Source organism: Ursus maritimus, unplaced genomic scaffold (assembly GCF_017311325.1).
Source record: "Ursus maritimus isolate PB19 unplaced genomic scaffold, ASM1731132v1 scaffold_16, whole genome shotgun sequence".
Lineage (NCBI taxonomy): Eukaryota > Metazoa > Chordata > Mammalia > Carnivora > Ursidae > Ursus > Ursus maritimus.
The window spans coordinates 2,384,770-2,410,055 of record NW_024424008.1 but is presented as its reverse complement, the minus strand read 5'-3'; the positions used below and the strand labels follow the sequence as shown (position 1 = coordinate 2,410,055).

Genomic DNA, 25,286 nt, shown 5'->3' with positions numbered 1-25,286 from the left:
ATTTTAAACGAATTTCAGACTTGCAGAAAGTTGCAAAAAAGGTACAGGAAGTTCCCGTAAACTTCTTAGCCATGTTCCCTTGTTATCGTCTTATATAACCAGAGTACAATGATCAAAACCAGGGAATTATCATTGGTACAATACTTTGAACTAAACCACAGACCTGATCTGAAACTTTCATTTCTCTTAGTTTACCATACTTTGCTTGTTTCTCTGCTCAGACATCATTTACTCCTGAAGGCTTCCCTAAACCCCTTTGCCTTCTTTCCCTCCATCACACAAGCCATGCTAAGTGCTGCTCCTTGGTGGCAATTATTACACTATATTGCAATTGTCTGGCTTAAGGGCTGAAGTCTTGCAGGGCAGATATGGGTTCTAATTGATCTCTCTGGAATCCGGCCTGGTGTGGAGGTGCTTATTCCGTGTTCCTTGAGTGACTGAACAAGACGGTGTCCAAGGCGGATCACCGGGCAGCAGGTGCTGGGGAAGCTAGGAAGGGGCGGTCATCGGCCGGGTACAGGCCAAGTCATGCACGCAGATGGGACAAAAATGACCTAGTTTGTTTGCAGTCAGCCATCTCTTGGGCTCAGCTTTTCCACAGGCCCCGCACACCTACTTGACTCCTCCCCTCAGACCTACCCTTCGTGCTAGCTCCGCCCCGTCCAGCCCACTCTTCCACCCTAAGCACCGCCCAGGACCATTGGCCCCGCCCCTCCACTCTAGTCTCCCCGCCTCAGCCGTCTTCTAAGCCCCGCCCTTGGTCTGTCCCTGCCTCTTAAAGTCGCGTCCCTCCTTAGGTCCTGCCTTCTGCCCTCTGGTTCGACCTTTCCTCCTCAGGCTCCGCCCCCGCCCTACGGGCCTCCGCCTCCCCAGAAGTCTTTCCCTATGACACGCTGGAGTCCTTAAAAGGGCGGGGTTTACAGCACGAAGGGGCGGGACCCGGGGAAGAGGCGGTACTCCTTGCTCGGAATGCCGTCGGCGGCCCCGCCCCGGCGCTCGGCCGTTGCCAGGAAACAAGCATCGACGCTCCGGCTCTGGCCGGGTCCAGCCAATGAGCTGGCACGCCACTGCCCAGCGGTGCGTCGCTGGGCGGTTACGTGAGGTGCGCGGGGGCGCGGGTTGCGTGTGGCGCGGGGCGGGGCGCGGCTGGTGCGCCTGAGGAGCGATGGCGGCGGCCTGAACTCACCTAGCAGGGCTGCGGCGATCGGGCCTGGTCAGGGTCTGGGTTCTGTGAGTGAACGGCAAGTATGGGCCGCAGGGCCCGCGGAGGCGCGTGAGGGGCTGACGGACTGGGGAATGACGGCACCGGATTTGGTGACTGTACTGGTTATGAGCGGACAGGGTGAGGGTCTGGCATGTGGTGGGGGGCTGGGTGTGTGTGTCTAAGGTAGGGGAGCAGCGCAAGAGCCTAAGGGTGAGCGGGCAAGTGAGGAGCTGGGCAAGAAGAGGGGCTAGGGATGCTTTTCGAGGGGCCTAGGGAAAGGGACTTGTGAACACGGTTTAGTGAGGGGCTGAGGCACCTGTGGGCAGGGGTGAGGGCAACCCTGGGACCAGAGTGAGGGGGTACGGCCTGTGCGGGGAGGGGAGAGTAAAGGGCAAAGGCGGGAGCCTGCGGGCTGGTGGGAAATGGGCGAGGGAGTTGAGGCTAGGGCATGAGCGAAGATGAATGAGGATTGTGAAGCTTGGTTAAGGTTGAGGTTGTTTCTGGAGCCTCCTTCGATGGACTGTCCTGCCCAGTGTCCTGCCTAGTTTCAGACCGAGTAGGACAGCTTGGGTGGAAGTGTTGTGCACTTGGCTTTTGGAGGACAGAAGAATGAAGGCGTCACAGGCAGTAATAACTACGATAATGAAAATTATCTTTGAGGCTTAGTTTTCAACCAGAGTAATCACTGAAACTGCCGGTTTCTCAAGTTCCTCTTTGGGACTCCAAACTTGGAGATGGTCCCTCTCATGGAGGTTTTTTTTTGGCAGTGACAGCCTGTTTGTTTGGTCTCCATATGCTTCTGGGCAACCTCCCTCCACGGCTGCTCTCACCTATGCTGAGCAGCGTGGCTCTGATGGTTGTCATCTAAATTGGACTATCCATTTTCATTTGCTAATTCTACTTTCATGAAAGTCACATGGTTTGTTACATACAACACTATATTTAGGCTCTCAACCAGAATGACTTTGGTCTCAGTTTCTTACAGTTAAAAAAAAATCCGACATTATTGAGGTAAATTTATATACAATAAACTGCTGATATTTAAAATGTGCGTGAGTTTTGCCGTATGTTTACATCTGTGAAACCATCACCACTTTCAAGATACTGAACGTTTCTACTGCCCCCAGAAGTTTTCTGCTATCCCTTTGCACTCATTTCTCTGTCCATGACACATTTTTGGTTCATTTTATTAGTATTTTACAGGTCCCTTTCCCCCTGCCAACCCACACTACATGAACATTTTAAAAGTTCTAGACAGTTGGGTTGGCACTCAGTTATAATAGACACTTCACTTTCCCACCACTAAATTTTCCTCTCTAGTGACAGTCGACCACAGAGCTCAGATACCTTCCCCAACCTCAGGGATATTTAGGCCTTTCCTGTCCAGACTGTTCTCTTGAGAATTAGGGGCAGCCCAAGCCCAAGTTGCCATTCTGTTCTAGAGTCTCAGCCTCAGGACCAGCTGTTCTGACCCATTTTATGTTTTCATTGCTTCCCTCTGGAGGCCCATTTTCATGCTAGTGGAACCTTTGACCACCTACCCTTATGGGCAGAACCCTGTAGAACTGACATGTGTCATAACAGGGTTTGGAGCAGTGATTCCTAAACACTGGGCCAAGGATACTGCCAGTCCATGATACAGATTTCATACATCCAAGGAGGAAGGAGAGAAAGATAACATATAAAACATGAATTTTTCATAAAGATAAGTTCATTCTGAGATTATGCTATTCTTTTAGTGTTAAAGTGCTTTCTGACTGATGAAATAATGGTGACAGTAGATGGTGGGTTTTAAAGAAATGGTGTTATTTGCCAAAATAAGAAATAACAAGCCTGTTTTTAAGTTTTTTTAGAAATTATTTTTACTGGTCCCTGAAATGGAGAAATTTAGAGAGATGATGGTGTGGTTGACAAAGCCTGTGTTTAGACTAATTCTAGATAACTTCTGACATTTGAACAGCATTCATTCAATCTCACATTTCACTCAGTTTACATACTTTGTGAAGTAGGCAAGGGCAGGAATTCTTACGTTATAGATGATGAATCAGATTCATAAACCAGAGGTCACATAGTGATAAAGTGGCAAAGCTGAACCCAAACTTTGGTTTCCTGAGAGTGGGTGACTTGGGGAAAGAAGGTTTATAGCGGAGAGTGAAAGCCATGTGGACTAAAAGGCACGTTAGGTATGGGAAGAGTTGTGATGACTCGGAGGACATTATACTGGCAAAAAGCATTTTTTATGATTTGTAATTAATGTGGTTCCAAAAGAGATTAAAGAAACTTTGAGGGTGACATAGAGATGTGGTTTTGTTTAATATTGTGGCAATGACATAGGAACAGGTATACATAATACCTGGGTCACATTGTGATAGTGGTAGGATGAGTCAAGTCATCAGAGGGTTCTTAGGGACTGTCCAAATTCTTGGGTGTTCTGGAGAAAGCACTGGGTTTGGTAAGGTATATACTGAACTCTGTTGAAGTAAGTAAAGTAAGTAAAATGGATTTTGACTTAGACATACAGCCTGGTGGTAGATCTGAGAAGTAACATAAATGAGGGTGGTGATGTAGATAGAAACATGTTTGGAGTGCTGTATATAACCATTTATTCCACATCTGGTATGCACCAGGCACTCTGTTAAGTGCTGGGAGAGCAAGTTCATTCATTCATATATTAATTCATTTATTCATTCAGCACATACTTTTTCAGTGTGCAATTTGTCCTTGTGAAGCTTACATTTTACGAGATAACAAGATAAATAAGACACGGTCCTCTGAGGTCTCAAGGAATTCTCAAAGAAATTAGAATTCTCTAATTAGAGAGAGTGTGAAATACAAAAGCATATCATGGGAATATAGTCTCTCCCTGTGTCTTACATATTTGGTGGTCTACCATATAGATATATGGTATTACAGGTATTACAAATTTATATGTCCAAAACAGCACTCGGTGTCTTTGCTCTGAGAGTGTGCTGTTATATCACATGTCCTATCTCGGTCCAGGCAAGGACTTCAGTGTCCTCTTCATTCTTTCTGCTCCTCACCCCCTGCATTTAATCACTCACTAAAATCTTAGTATGTTTCCCTCTAAATTATTTTCCTCTTCGTCTCCATGGCTACATCTTAACTGTTAAAGCTTTAGTTTACTTCCTCCTCATCACTCATCTGGATTCCCCCCACCCCTTGACAGTCTCCTGCCTTCAGACTTGCTCTTTTCTAGTCTGTCCCTAGAATGATCTTTCTAAAAATACAAATGTAATCATGGAGCTCCTCTGCTTAAAAACTTTTGGCTCTTTGTGTTCTGTAGGACAACATCCAAATTTCTTAATATGGCATCATTTGGCCTCAACTCACCTCTCCAGCCTCATCTCTTGCCACTCCTTACTTTGTGTTCTAGCTTGAATAAATTGTTCACAGTTCCCTAACAAACATGTTACTTTTTTGAGCCTTGAGATCTTTGTAATAGCTGGTTCCCTTACTAAGAATACTTTTTCTTCTCTGCCCAGTGAACTTTCCTTGTTCTTTAGGATCTGGTTCATTCTCTCCTCCTCTTTTGACATCTTCTTTGTCATCATCACCCAGGAGGGGTGGAGAAAGAACCATGTGTGACATGGAGATTCACTGCTGTAAAGGGGAGTCGCCGTGACTTGAGGTTCATGTTGTGTAAAGGCTGTGCTGGAGTCAGGTGAGATTCTCTGCAAGAAGCAGAGGTTCTTGGGGAGAGGGGAGGGAGTGAGTTGGAACTACACATTGATAACCCATTTGTCTTATACATGTAGGCTGAGGGATGGACAAGAAGGGAGGATATGTGTAAGCTGCTGAGCTCTAGGTTAGTAGGCTTCTGTGAGGTCTCCCCCTGCCACCCTACGCTTTTGTACTCCTATGAGGTTTTAATCAGATCTTTCTACTTTCAGTATTTAGGGTAATGGCTCATTCATGCCTCTTATGTCAGTAATCAGTCATCTTGCCTAGGAAGAGCCATTGTAGGGAGAGAAACCTAAGGACTTTACGGACCTGTTCTTGAAAGGTTGTTTTCTGCTCTCCCTGTCTGCTGTAGGTGTTGCAGGTGTATCCCTGCTCTCAATTCCCTCCCTCTCTTGCCTCTCCCAGGGCAAAGGTTCATAAGGAAGGCTGAGCCACTTCCGGCCTTGTGCCTGCTATTCTGAGTTTGGTGGACACCCTTGCTGAATGTGCCTGTAAGGTTGTATTTTGTGCTCTAAGGTGAGTAACTGACCTTGGCTGTTTGTGGGTCTGAAAGATCAGCTCTTTCTTCCCCCTTTTCCCCTGTGTCTGAGCCTGAAAGTAAATCTGGGAAGAGGGGTCTACTCTTTTTTCTAGACTTTGCAGTGAGAGGAAAGGGCACAGTGATAGGGTGGTGATTCCATTCTCTTTTTCTTGTTATTCTCTTTGCCTTGTTTTGAACTTTGCACAGTTAACAGGGAATGAGAGAGGCTTAAGTAGGTGACAGGAACACCAAGCTATGGTCTTCTTTTGTGTTTTTGCAGTATGTGAAGGGGGCCCAGGGTAAGCGTTAGCTTTTGTGCTCTGAGACACTGATTTCAGTGTGGCTCTTCTCTTTGAAGTCTTTGAGAAGACTTGGAGATGGGAGGATGAAGAAAGGTCCTGGAGGCTATTCCTCTTGGGTCTGTGAGCAGTGCCCTTTGTTAGTCAAGCAGTGAAGCAGAAGTGGGCACCCCAGTTATATTGCAAGGTAGGAGTTGGTTGTTAATCTTTGGAATTGAGTTCTAGGAGCTGAAGGCACTTTAGTTTTGGATGTGTTAAGGCTTTACTTTGCTGAGACTGGATGCTTGGCCCTTCTTCAGCTCACCAGAGTGTAAGTGCGAGGTGGTAGGGATGGATGTGTCAGAGCAGGTCAGATAGGATCAGGAGAGGGAAGGGAGAAAGGAAAATGTTATTTACAGAGCACCTGCTTTATATGCCTGGTGTGCTCCATAGGTTATTTTATTTAATTTTTAAAACAGTAACAAAACTTATTTCATCAGGAATTTATAGATAAGGAAACTGAGGCTCCCATGTGTGAAGTGATTTATTTAAGGCCACACAGCTGGAACATGATGGACTAAGATTCAAACTGGAGCTCCTGTTTTACCTACTACTTTGTGTTACTCTTAGTTGACCTTAGGGCCTCTATTTATTTTCAGTCCTCAAATGAGATATGATTGAGAAAGCATTCTGTAACCAGTTGCTCTTGTACTTAGTTAGGGTCCTTGCAGGAAGCAGATCGCACACATTTGGTTTGGGAAGAATTTAATAAAGGGACTGTATATACAAAGGCATGGGCAGAGTTTAAGGAAACCAGCAAGGGAGGATGCAGTCTCCCAGGGCTCCTAGCAGTGAGAGACCTAGTAGCAGGGGACTTTTCTTAACCAGTATTCTCACCTATTGGCTTTGCTTTCCCCAGTCGGTGCTTAAGGACTTGGGCAGACAGTACCGTTTTTAGTGCATTCCTGCTGCTGGTAGCTACTAGAGTGTATGACTGTTTGATGGTTTACAGGAAAGCATGTGTGAAAGACTGAGCATCCGTTCTGTGGCTCTACCACCTTCTCCTTCTCTTCGCCACCCCCACTCTCTTGGGCGAGTGAGTGAGGGAAGGTTAGGTGAGTGGAGAGTGGTGGTAGATATTAGCTTCCCTGTTTCAGATTTCCGATTTACCTGAACTGGCACCCATCCTTTTTTTTTTTTTTTTTTTTTTAAGATTTTTTATTTATTCATTTGACAGAGATAGAGACAGCCAGCGAGAGAGGGAACACAAGCAGGGGGAGTGGGAGAGGAAGAAGCAGGCTTCCAGCGGAGGAGCCTCATGTGGGGCTCAATCCCAGAACTCCGGGATCACGCCCTGAGCCGAAGGCAGACGCCCCTGGCACCCATCCTTTATTACTGTTTTCCTCCTTTCTCAGAAAAAGTGGTATACCTCTTTTTCTCAGACTAGTCCTACATCTGATTTTTCTGTCAGCTATCCCCACCTTATTTATCCACAATGTGACTTTCTTCATACTTCTTTTCCTCACTTGACAGACATACTTGAGGCTCTCCATCCTAAAATAAAACAACCAAAGGATAAAAACTCTTTCTCTTGACTCCTCACCACCCTGCCCTCCTAGTTTCTTTAAGCTATTGCCCTATTTTCATCCTTCCCTATGTCACTGACTTTCCTGTATTGCATCTTACACTTCTTTGGCTCTTAAGAAGTCATTCTTTAATTACTTTCCTAAGTTTATCTAAAACTTGGTTGCTAAAACTGACTGATCATTTTTAATCTTCATTCTACTTAGTCTCTCTGTAGACTATACATTATGGCAATCTCTACTTCTTGAAACTTCCTTTCCTTGATTTCTAAATTATCAGTATTTCTTGGTTTTTCCTTCCATTTCTGGCTACCTTCACAGTCCTCAAAGACACTCCTTCTTCGCTTTCCTACTTTCTGGTTTTCCCAGGATGTCACCCTCAGGTCCTTTCAAGATCCGCTGTTGTCTTTGGATGATCTCATCCATCTCTGTAGCTTCGTCTACCACCTATAAGCTGTTGACTCCTGGATATATATCTCTAGTCTTGATTTTACTCTTGAGCTCAAGTATATTTCCGTTTGCTTTCTGGACATCATGGATATCCTATAGGTGTCTCAAAGCGTAACATGTCTCAAAGCTTAGCTTATTCATCCTCTTTTCTAAAACACCTTTGTTATGTGCTCCTCACCTATTAAAGGCATTATCTTTTACTGAATCTCCTATACTTCATATTAGGGTCTTCTCTTATCCTCCATACATTTGTCGGGTCTTGTTTCTTCAAGTTAAGTGGATGCAGATTATCTGCATTTGCATCCCAGTTTTGCTACTACCAGCTGGCTAACTTTGACAGTGTATTTAACCTTTGTAGGTTTTGGTTTTTTCATGTGTGAAAAGGAGATACTAGTACACCTAGAGTTTTTATGGGATTTAAATGAGCTACTACATACAATGCTTAGCGTAGAGCCTGGCATGTAGTAAGTGCTCAATATATGTTAACTATAATTATTTTTAATTTAGCATTCAGTTCCACAAGCATTTTTGAATTCCAGGCACTGTGTTGGCACTGTAATTGCAAAGAAGAGTGAATGATATGGTCCCTTCTGAAGGACCTTGCTATTATTGGCGATACATTACAGGTGTAAATAATTTCATTATCACCTGGGACATGCTAAGATAAAGGTTAATCTCAGATTTATCATTTCAAATCTTGCTCTTATCACCTTAGTTCATCTGTCATCTGCCTCTCTCTGCTCCACCTTCGACTGCTATCTGACATCTTTTTAAAAGCAAATTTGATCTTGTCATTTCCTTGTCTAAAAACCTCCTTTGTTTCCAGAGTGTCAATAGATAAAACCTAAACTTGTTAGCATGATACTCAGTGGTAATTATAACCTTCATCCATATTTACCCTTCAACTCAATGTTTTTTTCTTCTCTAAGTACTCTGTGATTAGGCCACCCAAACTTGGAACTGATTTTCCGATTTGTCATGTGCTTTCACAGTGCCATATTTTTGTTACTGTTTTTAATATGAAGGCCTTTCCCTTGGCTCTCTTTGTGGCCAGTATCTCATTGCTAAAGACTTAAATCAGACATCACCTCTTTTCTGGAATCCTGTTACAATCTGTCAGGCAGAATTAGTTGCTTTCTTTCATGTCCCTGTAACTCTTGTGAATACCTCTGTTTATAATATTCTTTGGAGTTTTTATTCATGCTCCCCATCCAACTGTTTTTATCTGTCTTCCTATTTCCATTGATTACTTAGCAGAGTACTTAGTACTTTATCAGTATGGATGTACTTGAGTTATTTTTTTTTTTAAAGATTTTATTTATTTATTTGACAGAGATAGACAGCCAGCGAGAGAGGGAACACAAGCAGGGGGAGTGGGAGAGGAAGAAGCAGGCTCATAGCGGAGGAGCCTGACATGGGGCTCGATCCCATAACGCGGGGATCACTCCCTGAGCCGAAGCCAGATGCTTAACTGCTGTGCCACCCAGGCGCCCCTGGATGTACTTGAGTTATTAATCAGTGAGTGAACCCTGCCTGCTGTTTAGGATTGGCCCTGCCCTTTATTAGAGGGCTGTCTCTTGTCTATAGGTTTCCTTAAGCCTAGTTGCTACCTTCCTTCAATTGTGAGTTAGTAATGGTCAGAGAGAGTATCTGGGTGGAAGGGAATGGTGTTAACATAACCCGAGGGCAAAGTGTGGGGCTGGTGCCAGGTCTCTGAGTTCCTTCAGTCTTTGTTGAGCTTAAAGAGGAAGGACAACTGAACCACACCTTTCCTCTGAAGTTTTTGTACTTGGGAGAGATAATAATGCTGAGGGGGTGAGGGGTGTGATGGAGAAGGAGCGATGGTCTAGGCCAGCAGCTGTTTTGGTACTTTTCCCCCTTTCTTTAGTGAGGACGTCATGTCATGTCGCTAAGAGTGAGTGTTAGATATATCTGGCGGGAGTGGGGTATATGTGTGTATATGGAAATTTGTCCCTGTGTTCTTTGCTGGAATGAAAATTGTTCTCCTGTTTTGTTTTGCTCTGATTTTCACCTCTTATGTGTGTATTCAGCTAGTTAAGGTCTGTTGGGTTATTTCCTACTGGGTGGGCTTCTAGGAAGGGACTGTGATTGGTAGAAAAAAAATTTCTTCCTCAGTAGTCCCAGGTGGCTGGAGTCAGATCAAGACTGGGTTTCTTTCTTTTTTTTTCTTTCCCCCCCCCTTTTTTTAAAGATTTTATTTTTTAAAGTAATCTCTACACCCAATGTGGACGTCCAGCTCACAACCCTTAGATGAAAAGTTGCATGCTCTACTGACCGAGCCAGCTAGGCACCCCAAGATTGGATTTCTTTTCTTTTCTTTTCTTTTCTTTTCTTTTCTTTTCTTTTCTTTTCTTTTTTCTTTTTTTTAAGATTTTATTTATTTATTTGAGTGAGAGAGAGCACGCATGTGAAGAGAGAGGTGCACAGGGAGAAGGGAGAGAGGTGCAGAGGGAGAGGGAGAAGTAGACTCCCCGCTGAGCAGGGAACCCAACGTGGGGCTCCTGGGATCATGACCTGAGCCGAAGGCAGGTGCTTAACCGACTCAGCCACCCAGGCACCTCAATTTGGGTTTCTTGATCATTCATTCATTTGTTTATTCATTCATTCATTCACTTAAGCATTTATACATTCAGCAAGTACTTACTGAGTCCCTAGGTATTGCTCTAGGTACTGGGGATAGAACAGTAAATAAAACAGATAAACCTAGCCCTCAGTGAGCTTGCATTCTGGTGGGGAAGCTAGACAAATAAATAAGCAAATACGTATCTTTAGGTAGTGAAACCTGTTAAGAAGAAACTAAGATTAGGAAGCTAGAGAGTGAAGGTGGGAAGATGTGCTTTTAAGATAGAATTAAGTAAGGCCTCTCGAGGAGATGGCATTCAAGAAGAATGGAGTGATGGGAACAATGTGAAGATCAGGGGAAGAACACTCCAGGCAGAGAGAATAGAAAGTACTCAGGAAGGCCTGTGTGAGTAAAGTATGAGTGAGGAGGAGGATGGTAGGCAGTTAATACAGATTACATCATATCGTGCCCGAGAGGCCAAGGTAAGGGATTTGGGTTATTACTAGTGCGGCGGGAGATCATCGGAGGGTACTCAGCAGAGGAGAGACGTAACATAATTTAGGTTTTACAAATACTGCTCTGTGGCGCCTGGGTGTTAAGCATCGACTCTTGATCTCAGCTCAGGTCTTGATCTCAGGGTCGTCAGTTCAAGCCCTGCGTTGGGCTCCACCCTGAGCATGGAGCCTACTAACTAACTAACTAAACTAAACTAAACTACCTGTCAGGGGAGGGGGGTGGGAGGCAACACTGGAAGCATGGAGACCAGATAGGAAGCTTTTGCAATAGTAAGACATGCTTTGAGGATATAGGTGATAAGGTCTGCTGATGAACTGGATATTGGAATTAAGGAAAAGAAGAAATAAGGATGATGCCCCAGTTTTAGGTCTGAGCATGTAGGTGAATGTTGGTATCATTTCTTGAGATGGAGAAGGCTGGACGAGTAACAGGTGGGGTGGTAGAAATGAGTTCTAAACACATGTGTTTTAAGCACATTACATTTAAGGTGCTGTATGTGTGCAGTGTGAGTGGAATTTTCAGTGGATTGGTGGCTCTGGGTTCTTCCTGTTGGGGAGTGGAGAGAGGCAAACTCCTGTTGATCTCTTCCTTTCTCTTTCTTTGAATTAGATTTGCCTCTGGGCTCACTGCTCCAGCCTGGTGTAGCTTTTGGCTCCATGGCCAGCTACTGGCTCCTGCAGACCGGATGAAGCAGACTAGAGACACAAGTGGAGAAAGCCTCCAGCTGGCAGATTCTCAGAGTGTGGCCCTCTGGCCACTGGCCCTGCCCAGCCTGCCTCATGGAGAGGATGAACTGGCTGAGCAGACTGGCCTCCCGTGGCCCTGGGCACCGTGCACCTCAGGGGGCCAGTCTGCAGACCCCTGTCATGGCTGACCCTGAGACCTGCCTCATGGTCTTCAAGAATCACTGGTCCCAGGTAGGAGATGCTATGCTAAATGGCCTGATCTGGCTTTTTGAGTCCTTCCAACCTTCTGTGATCTCTCACAATCCCACTTAGTCATCATATCATCTTAGATTCCTGCCGTCTTCTGTCTTGTTTCTCCAGGTGGTGCGAATCCTGGAGCGGCAAGGCCCTCGGGCAGCTCCTGGGGGTGCAGATGATCTCAGTGCTGTGCGCAACCACACTTACCAGATGTTGACACTGCTGGTAGAAGATCGTGCCGTTCCCTCAGCCCCCACAGCCCCTGGGCCCTTGCTGGAGTTCGCTCTGCGTGAGGACCTGCTAACCCGTGTGTTGGCATGGCAGCTTCAGTGGGATGAGCTTGGGGATGGGGTTGAGGAACGGCGAGCTGAGCAACTGAAGCTGTTTGAGATGCTAGTGAGCGAAGCCCGCCAGCCACTCTTGCGACATAGTCCAGTTCGTGAGGCTCTGCTGACCTTGCTGGATGCCTGTGGCCGTCCTGTGCCCAGTAGCCCAGTACTGGATGAAGGCCTGGTGCTACTTCTCAGCCAGCTGTGTGTGTGTCTGGCCCGGGAGCCTTCACTGCTTGAGTTCTTCCTACAGCCACCTCCTGAGCCTGGAGCTGCCCCCCGTCTTCTCCTCTTTTCTCGCCTCGTTCCCTTCGTCCATCGAGAGGGCACCCTGGGCCAGCAGGCTCGTGACGCCCTACTCCTGCTCATGGCTCTCTCAGCTGGGAGTCCCACTGTGGGCCGCTACATTGCAGATCACTCTTACTTCTGCCCGGTCAGCACCTCCTGGGATGGGGGGTGGGGTATGGTGTGTAGACACTTGACAGCACCTTGCTGTCTAGAAGATGTGGAGGGGCTATGTACGAGGTCCTCCTTTAGGTAGTAGCTCCCTAGGTTTGAAAGCAGTACTTGGATTTGGGGTGGGGATGAAACATGGGCCTAGGTGGATACTAAGGCTCTTCATGGGCCAGTGTCCCCAGGTGATGTCCTGGCACATTTAGTAATTAAATATCTGCTTTGGGAATAGCTCTTTCTTCTACTCCTGTCAAAACTCTGGGTTAATAACTCCCCTTTTCTTATATTGTCTGAGCTTTTGGTAACCTGTCCTTGGGGATGACCCCCAGGTGCTGGCCACAGGGCTGAGTGCCCTGTACTCCTCACTGCCCCGAAAGATTGAGGTTCCAGGGGATGACTGGCACTGCCTGCGACGGGAGGACTGGCTGGGCGTGCCAGCCCTTGCGCTGTTCATGAGTTCCCTAGAATTCTGCAATGCAGTCATTCAGGTGGGACTGGGGTTCCCAGGAGGTCTGGTCTTTGGTCATTCTGGGGAGATGAGGGGAAGGGGGCACAGTCCCTGGATTTCTGCTATTCCGCCATCTTGGTGGTAGGGTGCCTGCTTGTACCATTCTACTCCCTTCCAGACAGTGGCTACCTCACATTCCTCCTCCCTCTCTCTTGCACCCCTACAGGTGGCTCACCCTTTGGTGCAGAAGCAGCTAGTTGATTATATCCATAATGGGTTTCTGGTGCCTGTCATGGGCCCTGCCCTGCACAAGGTGAGAGTTATGGGTGGCAAGGCAGATTAGGGTATTAGGCTGAGGGGTGGTGACCTACATGCCAGGGCCAATGTGGGAGGCAGTGGGCTGGGTACTCCTCCCTTTTTCCCTGTCTGCTCCTGCTTCCTCCTTAGAACTCAGGGAAAATGACTCAGTATATGTGCTGGGAAGCCTTAAATTTCCAAACTTTCCCTTCCCTTCGTCCAGACCTCTGTGGAGGAGATGATCGCCAGTACCGCCTATCTGGAACTTTTCCTACGGAGTATCTCAGAGCCTGCTTTGCTCCGTACCTTCCTGCGATTTCTGCTGTTACACCGGCATGACACCCACACCATCCTTGACACCCTCGTTGCCCGTATTGGCAGCAACTCCCGGGTATGGCCCCTACCTCTGTCCTGGCTTACCTGGGTGAGCCATCTTCTCTCTCTGCCCTTTGTTCTGGGAGGGTGTTCCTGCCCTTCTTTGGCCTTTGTCTCCAGTAATCACTTCAAAGTTAGGTGGCATTTATTTTCCAGTATTAAACTTTTTGACCATTTTGGGTACAGACTTTAATCTACTCCCTTGCTTTTGTAATGTATGAATCTAGAGCACAGTTACTTTTTCTGGATAACTGACTGTTCATTATGACTAGAGGTTTTGCCATTGTGCTGTACTTATAGCATTGGCCTGAGGTTCTCTTTAGCTGTGGCCTGCTGTGGGTGATCCTGCTGCTACGGGTATGCTTAGCTTTTCTCCCCTTTGGATTGGCTGCATTTGAACTGCTATAACTCGGGGCAGCCATCCGCCCACCTACCTACTTAAACATTCCCTTTTCCTGAACGTTTATACTGAATGTTCACTACATGTCTTACTGTTTTCTTGCACTAAGGATAAATCGTAAACGGGATAGACGTGGTTGCTGACTTCATGGAGCTTCCTTTAGAGACACACAAACCCATTAATAAAATAATAGAAAATTGCGATCATTGTTATGAAAAAACTAAAAAACGAAACCAGAAAATAATAGGGTGGTCAGAACCTCTCTGAGGAGGTGACATTGAGCTAAGACCTAAAGGTCATGAGGGAGTTTGCCTATTGAAGAACAAGTAGAAGAAGAGTGGGCAGAGGGAGCAACATGTAAAGGATATGGGATGGGGGTGAGCTGAATGTATTTGAGGAAATGAAAGATCAGTATGAATGGAGGTGTAGTGAGCAAGGGGGAGAAGAAAATGAGATGAAAGTTGAGAGGTAGGTAAGATTCAGATCGTGCATGGCCTTGTAGACAAGGGTAGGAAGTTTGGATTTTTTTAAAAATTAATTTATTTTTTTAAAGTTCCATGATTTATTACTGGCGTATAACACCCAGTGCACCATGCAATATGTGCCCTCCTTAATACCCATCACCAGCATTTTAACCAGTAGAAATATGTATGAAATAGGAGTAAGTAGTTTCCAAGTAATAAAGACCCAAAGTCTTTATAGGGGAATAAAGCATTTGTTTGATCATGGATTTTATGGCATTTATTTGGCTCTGGAACCATTTTTATTTCCTTATTACAAATAATTGAAATTCCCTAGGTCCTTGTGTTTAAAATAGAAGTTCTTGGATTACTAAAGGTTATGGAAAACTGTTCAAGGTAATTGAGATTCCTCGAGATACCTGTAGTCAGCCTTGTGGTAGGTGAGGTTTCGGGAGAGCTATGAATAACGGAAGGGTATAGAATAACTAAGGGTATATGAAGGGTATCTGAATAACTAAGGGTATGGATGAGATATTCCATACTGACTCTGATGAGACCAGTGTTTCTAAACCAGGTGCACACTTCAGAATTTGAAAACGGCAACAGCGACAACATATTCTAGGCTCTGCCGTAGCTCTCTTGAATTCTATCTAACACATAGGGCATGTGAATCTTTACAATATTCCAAAAAGTAATTGTGATACATGCCTGGATTAAGTATTTGGTAAAAATCAATAGGGAATAGGTGTTAAAGCTTTAATTTTATAAAGATACCCAAAAAGGTTTATTTGTCATTATGCCAAAGTTAAACCACGGTCTTATATCTGTTTGGTCTGATGACATGTCTTGTTCGTGTTTCGGGACCATTGATTTCCTTCTTGAGGTTGATTTTTTTTTTTCCTGTGCCAGGCTCTATCCATCTTGCTTTTTCCTTAATTTTATCCTCACTTCTTTAACTCTCTCTCATTGTCTTTAGTCTTTAGCATTTGTTTCTATTAGTCTTGTATTTGGTCCTCTGGTTTCAGGGGCCTTGATGTTCTTGGGCTATTTCTTTTTGGTTCCTGCTTCTTAGGAGGAGCCAGATCACTTCTGATTTCAGGATGCCTATGTTAAACATGCAATTGCTTTCCTTTCCATTGTTTGGCCTTTTTAGGCATAATTCTGTTGCCCTGACCTTGAACTTCTTTAAGCTTGTCTTTTGTGGCTTAAAGTGAATCATGCTAGCTTGTCTGTCTGCGTACCTGACTGTCTGTTTTAATTTCCTATTGCTGTCATAACAAATTGCCACAAACATAGTGGCTTAAAACAACACAAATTTATTATCTTGCAGTTCTGTACATTATACGTATTACATGAATCTCATCAGGCTAAAATCAAAATGTTTGGTGGGGCTGTGTTCTTTTCTAGTCTCTAGGAGTAAATCCATTTACTTGCTCAGTAGGATTGTTGGTAAAATTTGTTTCCTTGCAGTTGTAGGACTAAGATTCCCTTTTTCTTGCCAGCTGTCAGCAGAGGACCATTTCCAGATTCTGAGGCCAACTAAATTCCTTGGTTTGTGGCCCCCTTCCATCCTCAAAGCCATCAGTGATGGATCAAGTTTCTCTCATGCTTCAGATTTCTTTTCCTCCTCCTTTCTGACCCAGCTGGAAAAGGTTCTCTGTTTTTAAGGACTCATGTGATTTGATTGGGCCCATCTGGATAATACAGACTACTCTGCCCACCTTAGATTCCATAACCATAAGCATATCTGCAAAATACCTTTTGTCATGTAAGGTGAAGTACTTACAGGTTCTGGAGATTAGGACCTGGACATCTTCGTGGGGCCGTTTTTCTACTTACCACACAACCTTTCAGTGAATGTGACCTTGCTAGTTAATGGTCAGTTAAGGTAAATCTGAACATTTGTGCTGTCCAAAATGTGAACTGCTATCTCATCTCTTTCCCACTGCAGTTGACTTTTAATCCTCCCGCAGTCGTTTAGTAACAGATGAGCCCCTAAACTGGGCAGTGGTGCCCTGGCCTAAGACCCAGTAGTTGGTCTTCAGGGAGCTCCAGGTATACTTGCCATGAGAGAAGTAGAAAGAAAGTGCTGCGGGGATTTGGAAGAGTGAGGGAGTACTTACATATGTCTCTTCTCTTCCCCGTTCTTCGCCTAGCCACAGAAGAACCACCTTCTTATTTTCTAAAACAAATGGTTTCCTCTATTCTGGATCCACCTATTTTTTCCTTTTCCTGTCAGCTGTGCTTGAGCTTCTCTTTCTTCTACCTTCTGAGAGATACACCAGTGTTGGAGAGGTGACTCAGACTCCCTCTTCACAGCCCTGCCCACTTCCCAGCTGGGATTCTTCCAGGTTCCCTCTGGCTTCTTGTTGGTAGGCATTTAGTTACTGTGCTGCTATGGTCTCCGCTGACGGGGATTTACTCAGTTATATTGCTGTTCTTTCCTGGTAGTCATTCACTCAGTCCCAGTATTTCTTAGGGTCTCTCTTCATGGCTACTCATTCCATTAAGTAGTGGTGGAGGCTCTTCTGACAGGTGTATATAGCCAGAGAGTCTGCTGACATGTGTGTGGTCTGTAGAAATACAGAATCTGACACGTTTCATTCCTGTCTGAACAGTGAAGTCTTGCCTATAAAGATCATACGAGCATTTATTTAATAATTGAATAATTATTGTGTGCCAGGCCCTGTGCACATTGTTACTCTCGGAGTGGTTGGTTGGGCCTGGGGCTGGGGGTTCCCATTTGGTAAACATCTTGGAGGGTAGAGAGCTCTTATGGTGACTCCCTCCCTCCTCCCCCACCTCCCCAGCTCTGCATGGTCTCTCTGAGTCTCTTCAGGACCCTACTGAACCTCAGTTGTGAGGATGTCCTGCTGCAGCTGGTTCTCAGGTACCTGTGGGGGCAGGGCTGAGGGATGGCTGATCCTGAACCCTCCAGGCCTTGTGCACTGATGGGCGATGGGTTGTATTGGGGTTGCTCATGCGTTTCCTCTTGGAGCCTGGCTTAGTCATGTAGTTCCGTTGGCTTGATGTTCTCCCAGGTCCTGTCCTTCCTGATCTATCCTGTGTCCTTTTTTTGCTGTCTTTTTCAGGTATCTTGTCCCATGTAACCATGTGATGCTGAGCCAGAAGCCAGCTGTACGTGATGTGGACCTTTATGGACGAGCGGCGGACAAGTTTCTCTCCCTAATCCCACGCTGTTGTCGGCATCGTGCCCCTAGCCCACCCCGTCCAGAGCATGCCTCATGGGCACGAGGTGGGCCTAGCAGAGAGGCAGGGAGAAGGGAGGACACCACGGGTATGGCCTGGGTTCTGGGGAGCCTAGCAAGAAGGTGGGGCTAGGGTTGGGGAGGGAGGTGGCCATGACTGGCGTTCCATCTTTGGGGAGGGTGATGAGGGGTCTTGCAGGGTGGATCCTTAACTCTCCCAACGAAATTTCGCTTCTGAGCAAAGCTGCTCCTCTTCATTCCAGTCCTGTATTGTTTCTATTTTCCATTGTTTCTTCAGTGTTGGGGGTGGTGAGAGGGGGTGGTGGATGCCAAAAAACTTAATTAGGAGGGTGTAGAATGAGCTGCCTGAATAGGTCACATGTCTTTGTTGCTTCGTTGCCTTCTCTATTAGTCTCCGTAGGTGTCTTATCCTTCCTCCTAGCCCTCTGTCTCTTTGATCCCTCTTATGTTTTTTCCCTCTGTAGGCCCTGGAAGCCCAAGTGTTGACTCCTCTTCTGTGGTGACAGTGCCCCGGCCCTCCACACCATCTCGTCTGGCCCTCTTCCTGCGACAGCAGAGTCTGGGTGGCTCGGAATCCCCAGTTCCAGCCCCTCGCTCACCAGGGCTTGCTGCATCCCCAGCCTCCAGCCCTGGCCGAAGGCCCAGCCCTGTGGAGGAGCCTGGTGAGCTGGAAGACAATTACCTGGAGTACCTGCGTGAGGCACGCCGTGGTGTGGACCGCTGTGTGCGAGCCTGCCGTACCTGGTCTGCCCCCTATGATGGCGAGCGGCCCCCTCCTGAGCCCAGTCCTGTTGGCTCCCGGACTAAGAAACGCAGCCTACTGCCTGAGGAGGACAGGGACAATGTGGGGGAAGGGGAGGAGGAAGAGCTGGGGAGTGGGGGGCTTGCTGGGAGTGCAGGTGAGGGCCCTGGCCTCCTGCCCCCTCCCCAGCTCAATGGGGTGCCAGGACCATGGCCTGAGGGGGCCAAGAAGGTTCGTCGGGTGCCTCAGGAGGGAGCTGGGGAACTGCCAGAGGGCACCTCCGAGGGCATGGCAGGACTAGAGGGCTTTGGGCAGGAGCTCCGGGAACTGGAGGTGGCATTGAGCAATGGGGGGGCTGGCTCAGAACCCCCGTTAGAGCCTCCACTACCTCTTGAGGAGGAGGAGGCTTATGAGAGCTTCACCTGTCCCCCTGAGCCCCCTGGCCCCTTCCTCAGCAGCCCTTTGCGGACTCTCAACCAGCTGCCAAGCCAGCCCTTCACTGGTAAGCTACTTAGCCTAGGCCTTCTCCTTTGTGTACTCTTTGCATGTCCTCAACATGTTTGTGCTAATATCTGAGACTTCTTGGCCATGTCATTTCTGTGTACTTGCCTCGCTCATCCATTTTGCTTGGGTCCCTTCCAGATACATACCACATTGTACTTATGTCTCTGTGTCTGTCTGTACGTCTTCCATGCTTGTGCTGGTTTGAGTATTGATTTATGTCTGAGCCTTGTACGTCTGTGTCCTATGTGCACGTTCCTCCTCTTCCCTAGTCTGGCCATTTCCTGGGATTGTGATCAGGGTGTTCTGTGCTCGATGTTTCCTGGTGAGTCACACAATATATCTGAACGATATATATGGAGGACATACGTGCTATCCTGTATGTGATGCTCCCGTAAGCCATGCCGTTCCATGCTGTTCCCATGTTTGTCTGGGTGTCGGGTCTCCTGTCAACTTTTCTGTGGCCCAGGATCAGTTCTTCTGGTATTCTTCCCCTACTCTGCCCTGGCCTCCTTTCTTCTCCCAGTGTCCTCAGATAAGGACTCAATTTCAGATTTTTCCTGTTCTCTGTCCTTGTACCTTGTTGGTTGCTATGACTACCCAGTAAGACTTTCTTCAAGTCTTATGGTTAGTAGTAAGGACTGAAGCAGATAGAGTGAAATACCTCTTTGAGGGCAAATGACAAAAGTGTGGCCCTGAGCTCCCCAGCTGAGTTCTTTTGGTCTTTCCAAAGACCTTGGAGCTAGACCTGACCTGAGTGGCTGGGCTAACTCCTCTTTGGTTTTGGTTTTTAAGAGCTAGCTCTACCATCCCAGCTCTTACCTGGTTCTTGTCCTTACTCCCCTTACTCTAGGGGGCAGAAAACCACCTCTGAGAAGCAGTGTAGTGCTTTGGACTAGACATACCTTGAATTAGTTTCCCTTCACGTCACTGATGCATTTAAACCACTTACTGTGATTTTGGTGCATTGGGAGAACTCAGCATATGGTAGCTTTTTACTAGGATTTTCATCTCTTGAGTGCACGGCAGATACAAGTTGACCAAGATATCCACCCATCTTCTGGTTGTTTGCAGTCAAGGTATCATGCCTTGATCAGTCCATGTCCTAATTGGGCCTGGGGTATGCTGCCATCCTCCTTGCACAGCCCGAGGGTTGACAGCTCCCTGCTCTAGAGTCCTGACAACTCCCTCTTGCAGACTACAGAAAATGGCTTTCCATTTGTTTAGGCTTTGCTCCTTCCTGCTCAATACCACTAGAAGGTGGTATGCAGGTTTTACCACATTCTTGAAACATTAATTGAAGCTGTGTACCTTTTGTTCTTTGTAAACTCATCTGAGCTTTTTGAATTTTCTCTTGTAAGAGAGTCTCAGGAAATGAGAGAAACGGAAGGACAAAGTTATGGGGTATCTTAGAGACCCTGTTAAGCTGGGGTTGTTTGGAGCTAAGGCTAGTCATGCATCTGGAGTGGAGAATGTTCTAGGATCTTTTTGAGAATTCACTGTCCCTTTCCCTTCATTGTTCTCCTGTCTTAGTTCATAGTTCAGAATTCACTGTCTCTTTCCCTTCATTGTTCTCCTGTCTTAGTTCATAGTGCAGTTCTTAGGTATAATCCCTTTCCCTCACAGATCCCTGGTCAGACAGACTGTGATGGTTCTAGAGCCCTCATGCTTGGTGATCTGGCTCAGTTGAGGCCAGTTCTCCTGGTGATCATTCTAATTCCTTCTGTTATCCTCTCACCTAGCAAAGAGTCTGCCCTGAATCAGTTTTCTCTGGCTTTGAACTAAACTCTTTTTTTCTATAAATTCTCTTCTACCTTCTTTGTTCCTAGTTCCTGAACAGAGCTGATTTCTTCTTTGGGTTTCTAGAGATTTCTCCCCTATCTAGAAGTTGGCCTGTGTAGTCACTTTTGTCTTTGCTACAGTTCATTCTTGCTTTCCTCTGACCCAGGTGTAGTGTGTCTTCTGTGTAATCTGATTCTTCTTTTGGTCCCAATCACTTTTTTGCTTGTTCTTTCTTCTTTTTGCCCCTTGGGTGAAGCTTTTTAAAAAATTGAGAGATGTTACGTAGCTTATAGCTATTACTGAATACTTATAATTTGCTAGACCTTGGGTTAGCTGCTATTAAGAGTATCTTTTTGATCCTTTTAATAATTCTGTGAGGTGGGTATATTTTATTTTGCCAAGTAGGAGACTAATGCTTGGAGAATTTTGATTCATCCAGTAACTTAATTAGTAAAAGATAAAGCTGGAATTTGAAACCAGATCTGTCAGACTCCAGAGCCTATGATCTGGCTCTTCGTCTTAAGTGTGTGTAAAGCTGGCATCTGGACTCCTGTGGGTCCATCTGGTGTCTGCCATTTCATCTCATCCAGAGTAGGTGATCACAGGATGTTTAAACATACTCAGAGACTGACCTACAAATAATTTTCATCTAGTGGTGGTGGGGGGTCTCTTGGTTTTGGGAGGAATGAGTGCGATGTGCATTGTGTTCAGGCCTTGTATCCTTGTACCCACCCCTCCCAGGCCCCTTCATGGCTGTGCTCTTTGCCAAACTCGAGAACATGCTGCAGAACTCCGTCTATGTCAACTTCCTGCTGACGGGGCTGGTGGCCCAGCTGGCCTGTCACCCCCAGCCCCTGCTCCGCTCTTTCCTGCTCAACACCAACATGGTCTTCCAGCCCAGTGTCAAGTCCCTGCTGCAGGTGTGCGATGCATGCATGCATGGGTGCGTCCAGGCTCCGTGGTGGGCCAGGCCCGCAGCTGGAGTGGCCCTGGGGGGGCTGGGAACAGGCCCAGTGGGACTAGAAAGGACTGTCAGTCTAGAGCCACACAAAAATGTCATGAAGTTGTGCTTCATAGGTGCTGGGTTCTGTGAAGAATAAAATTGAGAGCTTTGCGGCCTCCCAGGAGGAATTCCCAGCACTGCTATCCAAAGCCAAGAAGTACCTCATTGCCCGTGGCAAGTTGGACTGGGCCGAGGGCCCTGCAGCAGGACCTGCCCCCCGCCGCTCCGATCCCCTAGGTGAGGCCTACCCCACCACTCCACCCCTCTCCCAACCTTCCCTAGACAGTTAATTAGCCCAAGTTAATTGAGCTCTTATTAAGGGTGAAGTCTTGTGCCATGAACCGAGGAGTTGCGGAAAAGTGAGTCTTGATGATTGTCGTCTGGCTCTAGTCAGGATAAAATACAGTTATGTCCACTAAGAGCCAAATCAGCAGCACCAGCAAAAACTGCTCTAGGAATTGAGGATAGGCAAGGGGACAGAGAGTAGTCTCCAGGTTGAGGTATTGTTCCAGCTTGGGAAAGGGCATGGTATTTGACATGGTCCTTGAGAGATAGTTAGGACTTGGGTAGGCAAAGGAGTGGGATGGCTTTGTTCTTTTGTCCAGGGGACTGCACGAACTATTTAGTTGGAGCAGGGGATTTAGAAGGTGGTGGAATCATTGGTAGTAAGACTAGAAAGATTTGGTCTGAGCAGTAGGTGCTCAGATTAGAAGTTGGGCTGGGTAGAAGTTTTGATATTTTAGGCAGTGAGAACCCGTTGGAGGTTCTTAGATATGAGAGTAGAGGGATAACCATGTTAGTTCATGTGCTAGGTGAATGGGAGCCAGGAAAAAGTACCATATAGCTGTGACCAGCAAGGCTTGAATTAGAATAGAAGAAACAGGAAGAATTGGGTAAGGTACAAATGGGAAGGAAGTATTGGCAGAGCTTGATGAATGATTGTGGGGTACAAGGAGGAAGGAAGAGTTAAATATGAGCATGCAGCTTTAAATCTAGATCTTCCATCAGCAAGTGTCTGAGTACTTGCCGTATGTGCTGGCCATTGTCTTTGGTACAGGGGACTCAGGAAGGTGCAAGATGAGACTTCTGCTTTATAAGAGCTGACAATCAGTCTACAGAGTGACTAGAGAAGTGTCATAAGTGAGAAAGCAAGGTCCCAGAGGTGGTGGATGTAGTGGGATCCAGTGCACCACGACAGGATTAACTTGATGGGAAAAGGTTTTTTTCCCCCCTCTTTGAGGCAAATGAGGATAGATCAAAGGAGGAAGTGGTATGTATCCATGGAGTTGCGAGGTGCAGAGGGTGAGGTCAGGAATTGAAGTCCTTTATTTGCTAATCAAAGTAGGAGGCAAAATAATATACTAAGAGCAAGAGAGCAGGGGTCAGATGGAGGATCTTGAGGGATGTGGGTTGGGAAGACAGTACCAGAATGGTTACTATACAGCTGCAAAAACCCAGCTGATGTTCTTTAGCATGATCTCCTCATGGTACAGCACTGTGAATGTGTCTTATTTCCATAGATCAAAGGAGGAAGTGGTATGTATCCATGGAGTTGCGAGGTGCAGAGGGTGAGGTACTTTGTTCACTGTGGTACTTTGTTCACTGTGGAGGTAAATGAGAGTCCCGAGCCCTTGAGCTCACAGATTACTGTGTGAGATAAAAGATCTATACACAAGTTATTACAATACAGTGTGATAAAGGTGGTGAAATGGGAAGTCAGTGGATGGCAGATCAGAGGAGGTTTCTCAGAGGGATGGGGGTAATGAGATTAGGCCAAGGATGTAAACAGCAGGGAGAGTAAAATCGAGGTAGAGGGGGCTACAGAAGCATGAAAAGATCCTGGAAGGTTTCAGGAAGAACAGATAGGTGTGGGTGCAAAAGCAGGGGAAGGTATAAAGAGTTTGGAGAAAGGGTTGGAGGGGGCATGTGAGCCTGGTTGTGAAGGGTTCTGAATGCGATATTTAGTAGATCTGTGTGGCGTATTTCTGTAGCCAGTGTTTGAGATAGAGAATGGGAACTGTAGCATGGTCTAGAGACTAGATCCCTAGAGTCTAGGCCCTACATATTGGGCAAAGATCCAGAACCAGTAATCTAGGAAGAAAATCAGAGAGAGGGCAATATTTTAAATGGTTCGTTTGAGTCTAAGCTGAGGTGAAGTTGTCTAAGCTGGTGTGAAGTAGGAGGATGGCTTTGGTGGGTATAGGAGAGGGTCTGGTGGTAGGTGAAGTGGTGGCACAGGAGAACAGATTTTGGAAGGGTAGTAGAGTATGAGACAAGTGGTAAAGCCCCTGAACTGTGACTGCATATATGGCCCTGTTGGTATGGAAGGAGCAGAGGATGTGGGTCATGTGTTTTGGACAGGCAGAGGGAATGTAGAAGTGGTTGGCGTTTAGTGATGGTAGAGTAGCGACTGGAAAGGGAGGAGTAGTAAGAGAGTTCCTCCAGGTGAGAGGGTGTGGAGAAGGGGTCTTGGTTGGGAATGAAGTGGCTGAAGTGTTGACTGACTGAGAAGACTGAGGGTGATGGTTGACTGGGTGGGGAGGCTGGGTAGAGGGAAGAAGGCTGGGCAGGTAGCATTTTGGTTTTCGAGTCCTAGTTGAGGCGCCCATGAACTCAGGGAGGGGGGCATCTCTCTCAGACCGAGAGAGAGTGCCTGACCCCAGCACCTTCACAATCCCCAATATACCCATTTATTCCCAGTGAAGAGCCGGAGGCCGTCCTTGGGGGAGTTGCTCCTGCGGCATGCACACAGTCCAACCAGGGCCCGGCAGGCGGCACAGTTGGTTCTTCAGCCTGGGAGAGACGGCGCAGGACTTGGCCTAGGTGGGGGCTCCCCTGGGGCTTCAACTCCGGTTCTGCCCCCTCGGGGTGGGGCCCCTGAGCGCCAAGGTGAGGCTCTGCGAGTCAAGAATGCGGTCTACTGTGCAGTCATTTTCCCTGAGTTTCTCAAGGAGTTGGCTGCCATCTCCCAGGCCCATGCTGTCACCTCACCTTTCTTGTTGGATACTTCAGAGGAGGGATCTGGCCTTCCTGTCTCAGGCTTCGGGCCCCTCAATCCTTAACTTTCTTCCATGGACAATCAGGGCCTCGAATGGCCTGGGCTGGGGCCGGGGTGTAGGCTCCTTTTTATGTTTGGAGGCAGTGGCAAGAGGACTTTTTAATTTATTTCCAATGAATGTTTTATGGAGAACTTGTTGCAATATGTATAAAAGGGAAATCTCTATTCTGTGCTCATTCTTCTTTCCCACCCTTTTTTCTGGGGCTATGGCCCCAGGAAGGTTGTACATAAATGGGGAGGTCAGGGGTACTTTCTCTCTGGTGAGGACATTGGTGCCGAGGTTTCAGGGTGCTTCTTATGCCCTTAAAAGAGTGAGGGGGTCATGGAGCCTAGGGAAAAAAGTAGGGACTGTCCTCCAGCCCCCAGAAGAAAGAAGCAGCATGGTCCCAGGATGGTTTTGGGGAGCAGCAGCTGATGTTTATTGGGGACCAGTATCCCTATGCCAGA

General features: G+C 46.8%; 1 protein-coding gene across 10 annotated transcripts; it reads left to right on the top strand.

The window, feature by feature from the left end:
* The first annotated feature begins 1,108 nt into the window (after positions 1-1,108).
* On the top strand, positions 1,109-25,004 carry FHIP1B (FHF complex subunit HOOK interacting protein 1B). Of its 10 annotated transcripts, none has more exons than XM_040630716.1 (13): positions 1,176-1,230; positions 5,312-5,422; positions 11,447-11,754; positions 11,884-12,522; positions 12,872-13,030; positions 13,217-13,303; positions 13,511-13,711; positions 17,334-17,413; positions 17,616-17,821; positions 18,218-18,997; positions 21,520-21,698; positions 21,856-22,018; positions 24,482-25,004. In XM_040630716.1, exons 3-13 carry the CDS (start codon positions 11,617-11,619, stop codon positions 24,841-24,843), a joined length of 2,994 nt encoding a protein of 997 aa, XP_040486650.1. In that variant the 5' UTR covers positions 1,176-1,230; positions 5,312-5,422; positions 11,447-11,616; the 3' UTR covers positions 24,844-25,004. The 10 variants fall into 10 exon arrangements, with proteins under 10 accessions (XP_040486649.1, XP_040486650.1, XP_040486651.1 ...); XM_040630720.1 differs by lacking the exon at positions 1,176-1,230 and adding an exon at positions 4,779-4,886 and having other exon boundaries at positions 13,511-13,678; positions 17,616-17,779; XM_040630723.1 differs by lacking the exon at positions 1,176-1,230 and adding an exon at positions 4,779-4,886 and having other exon boundaries at positions 13,511-13,678; positions 18,218-18,415.
* The last annotated feature ends 282 nt before the right edge of the window (positions 25,005-25,286 follow it).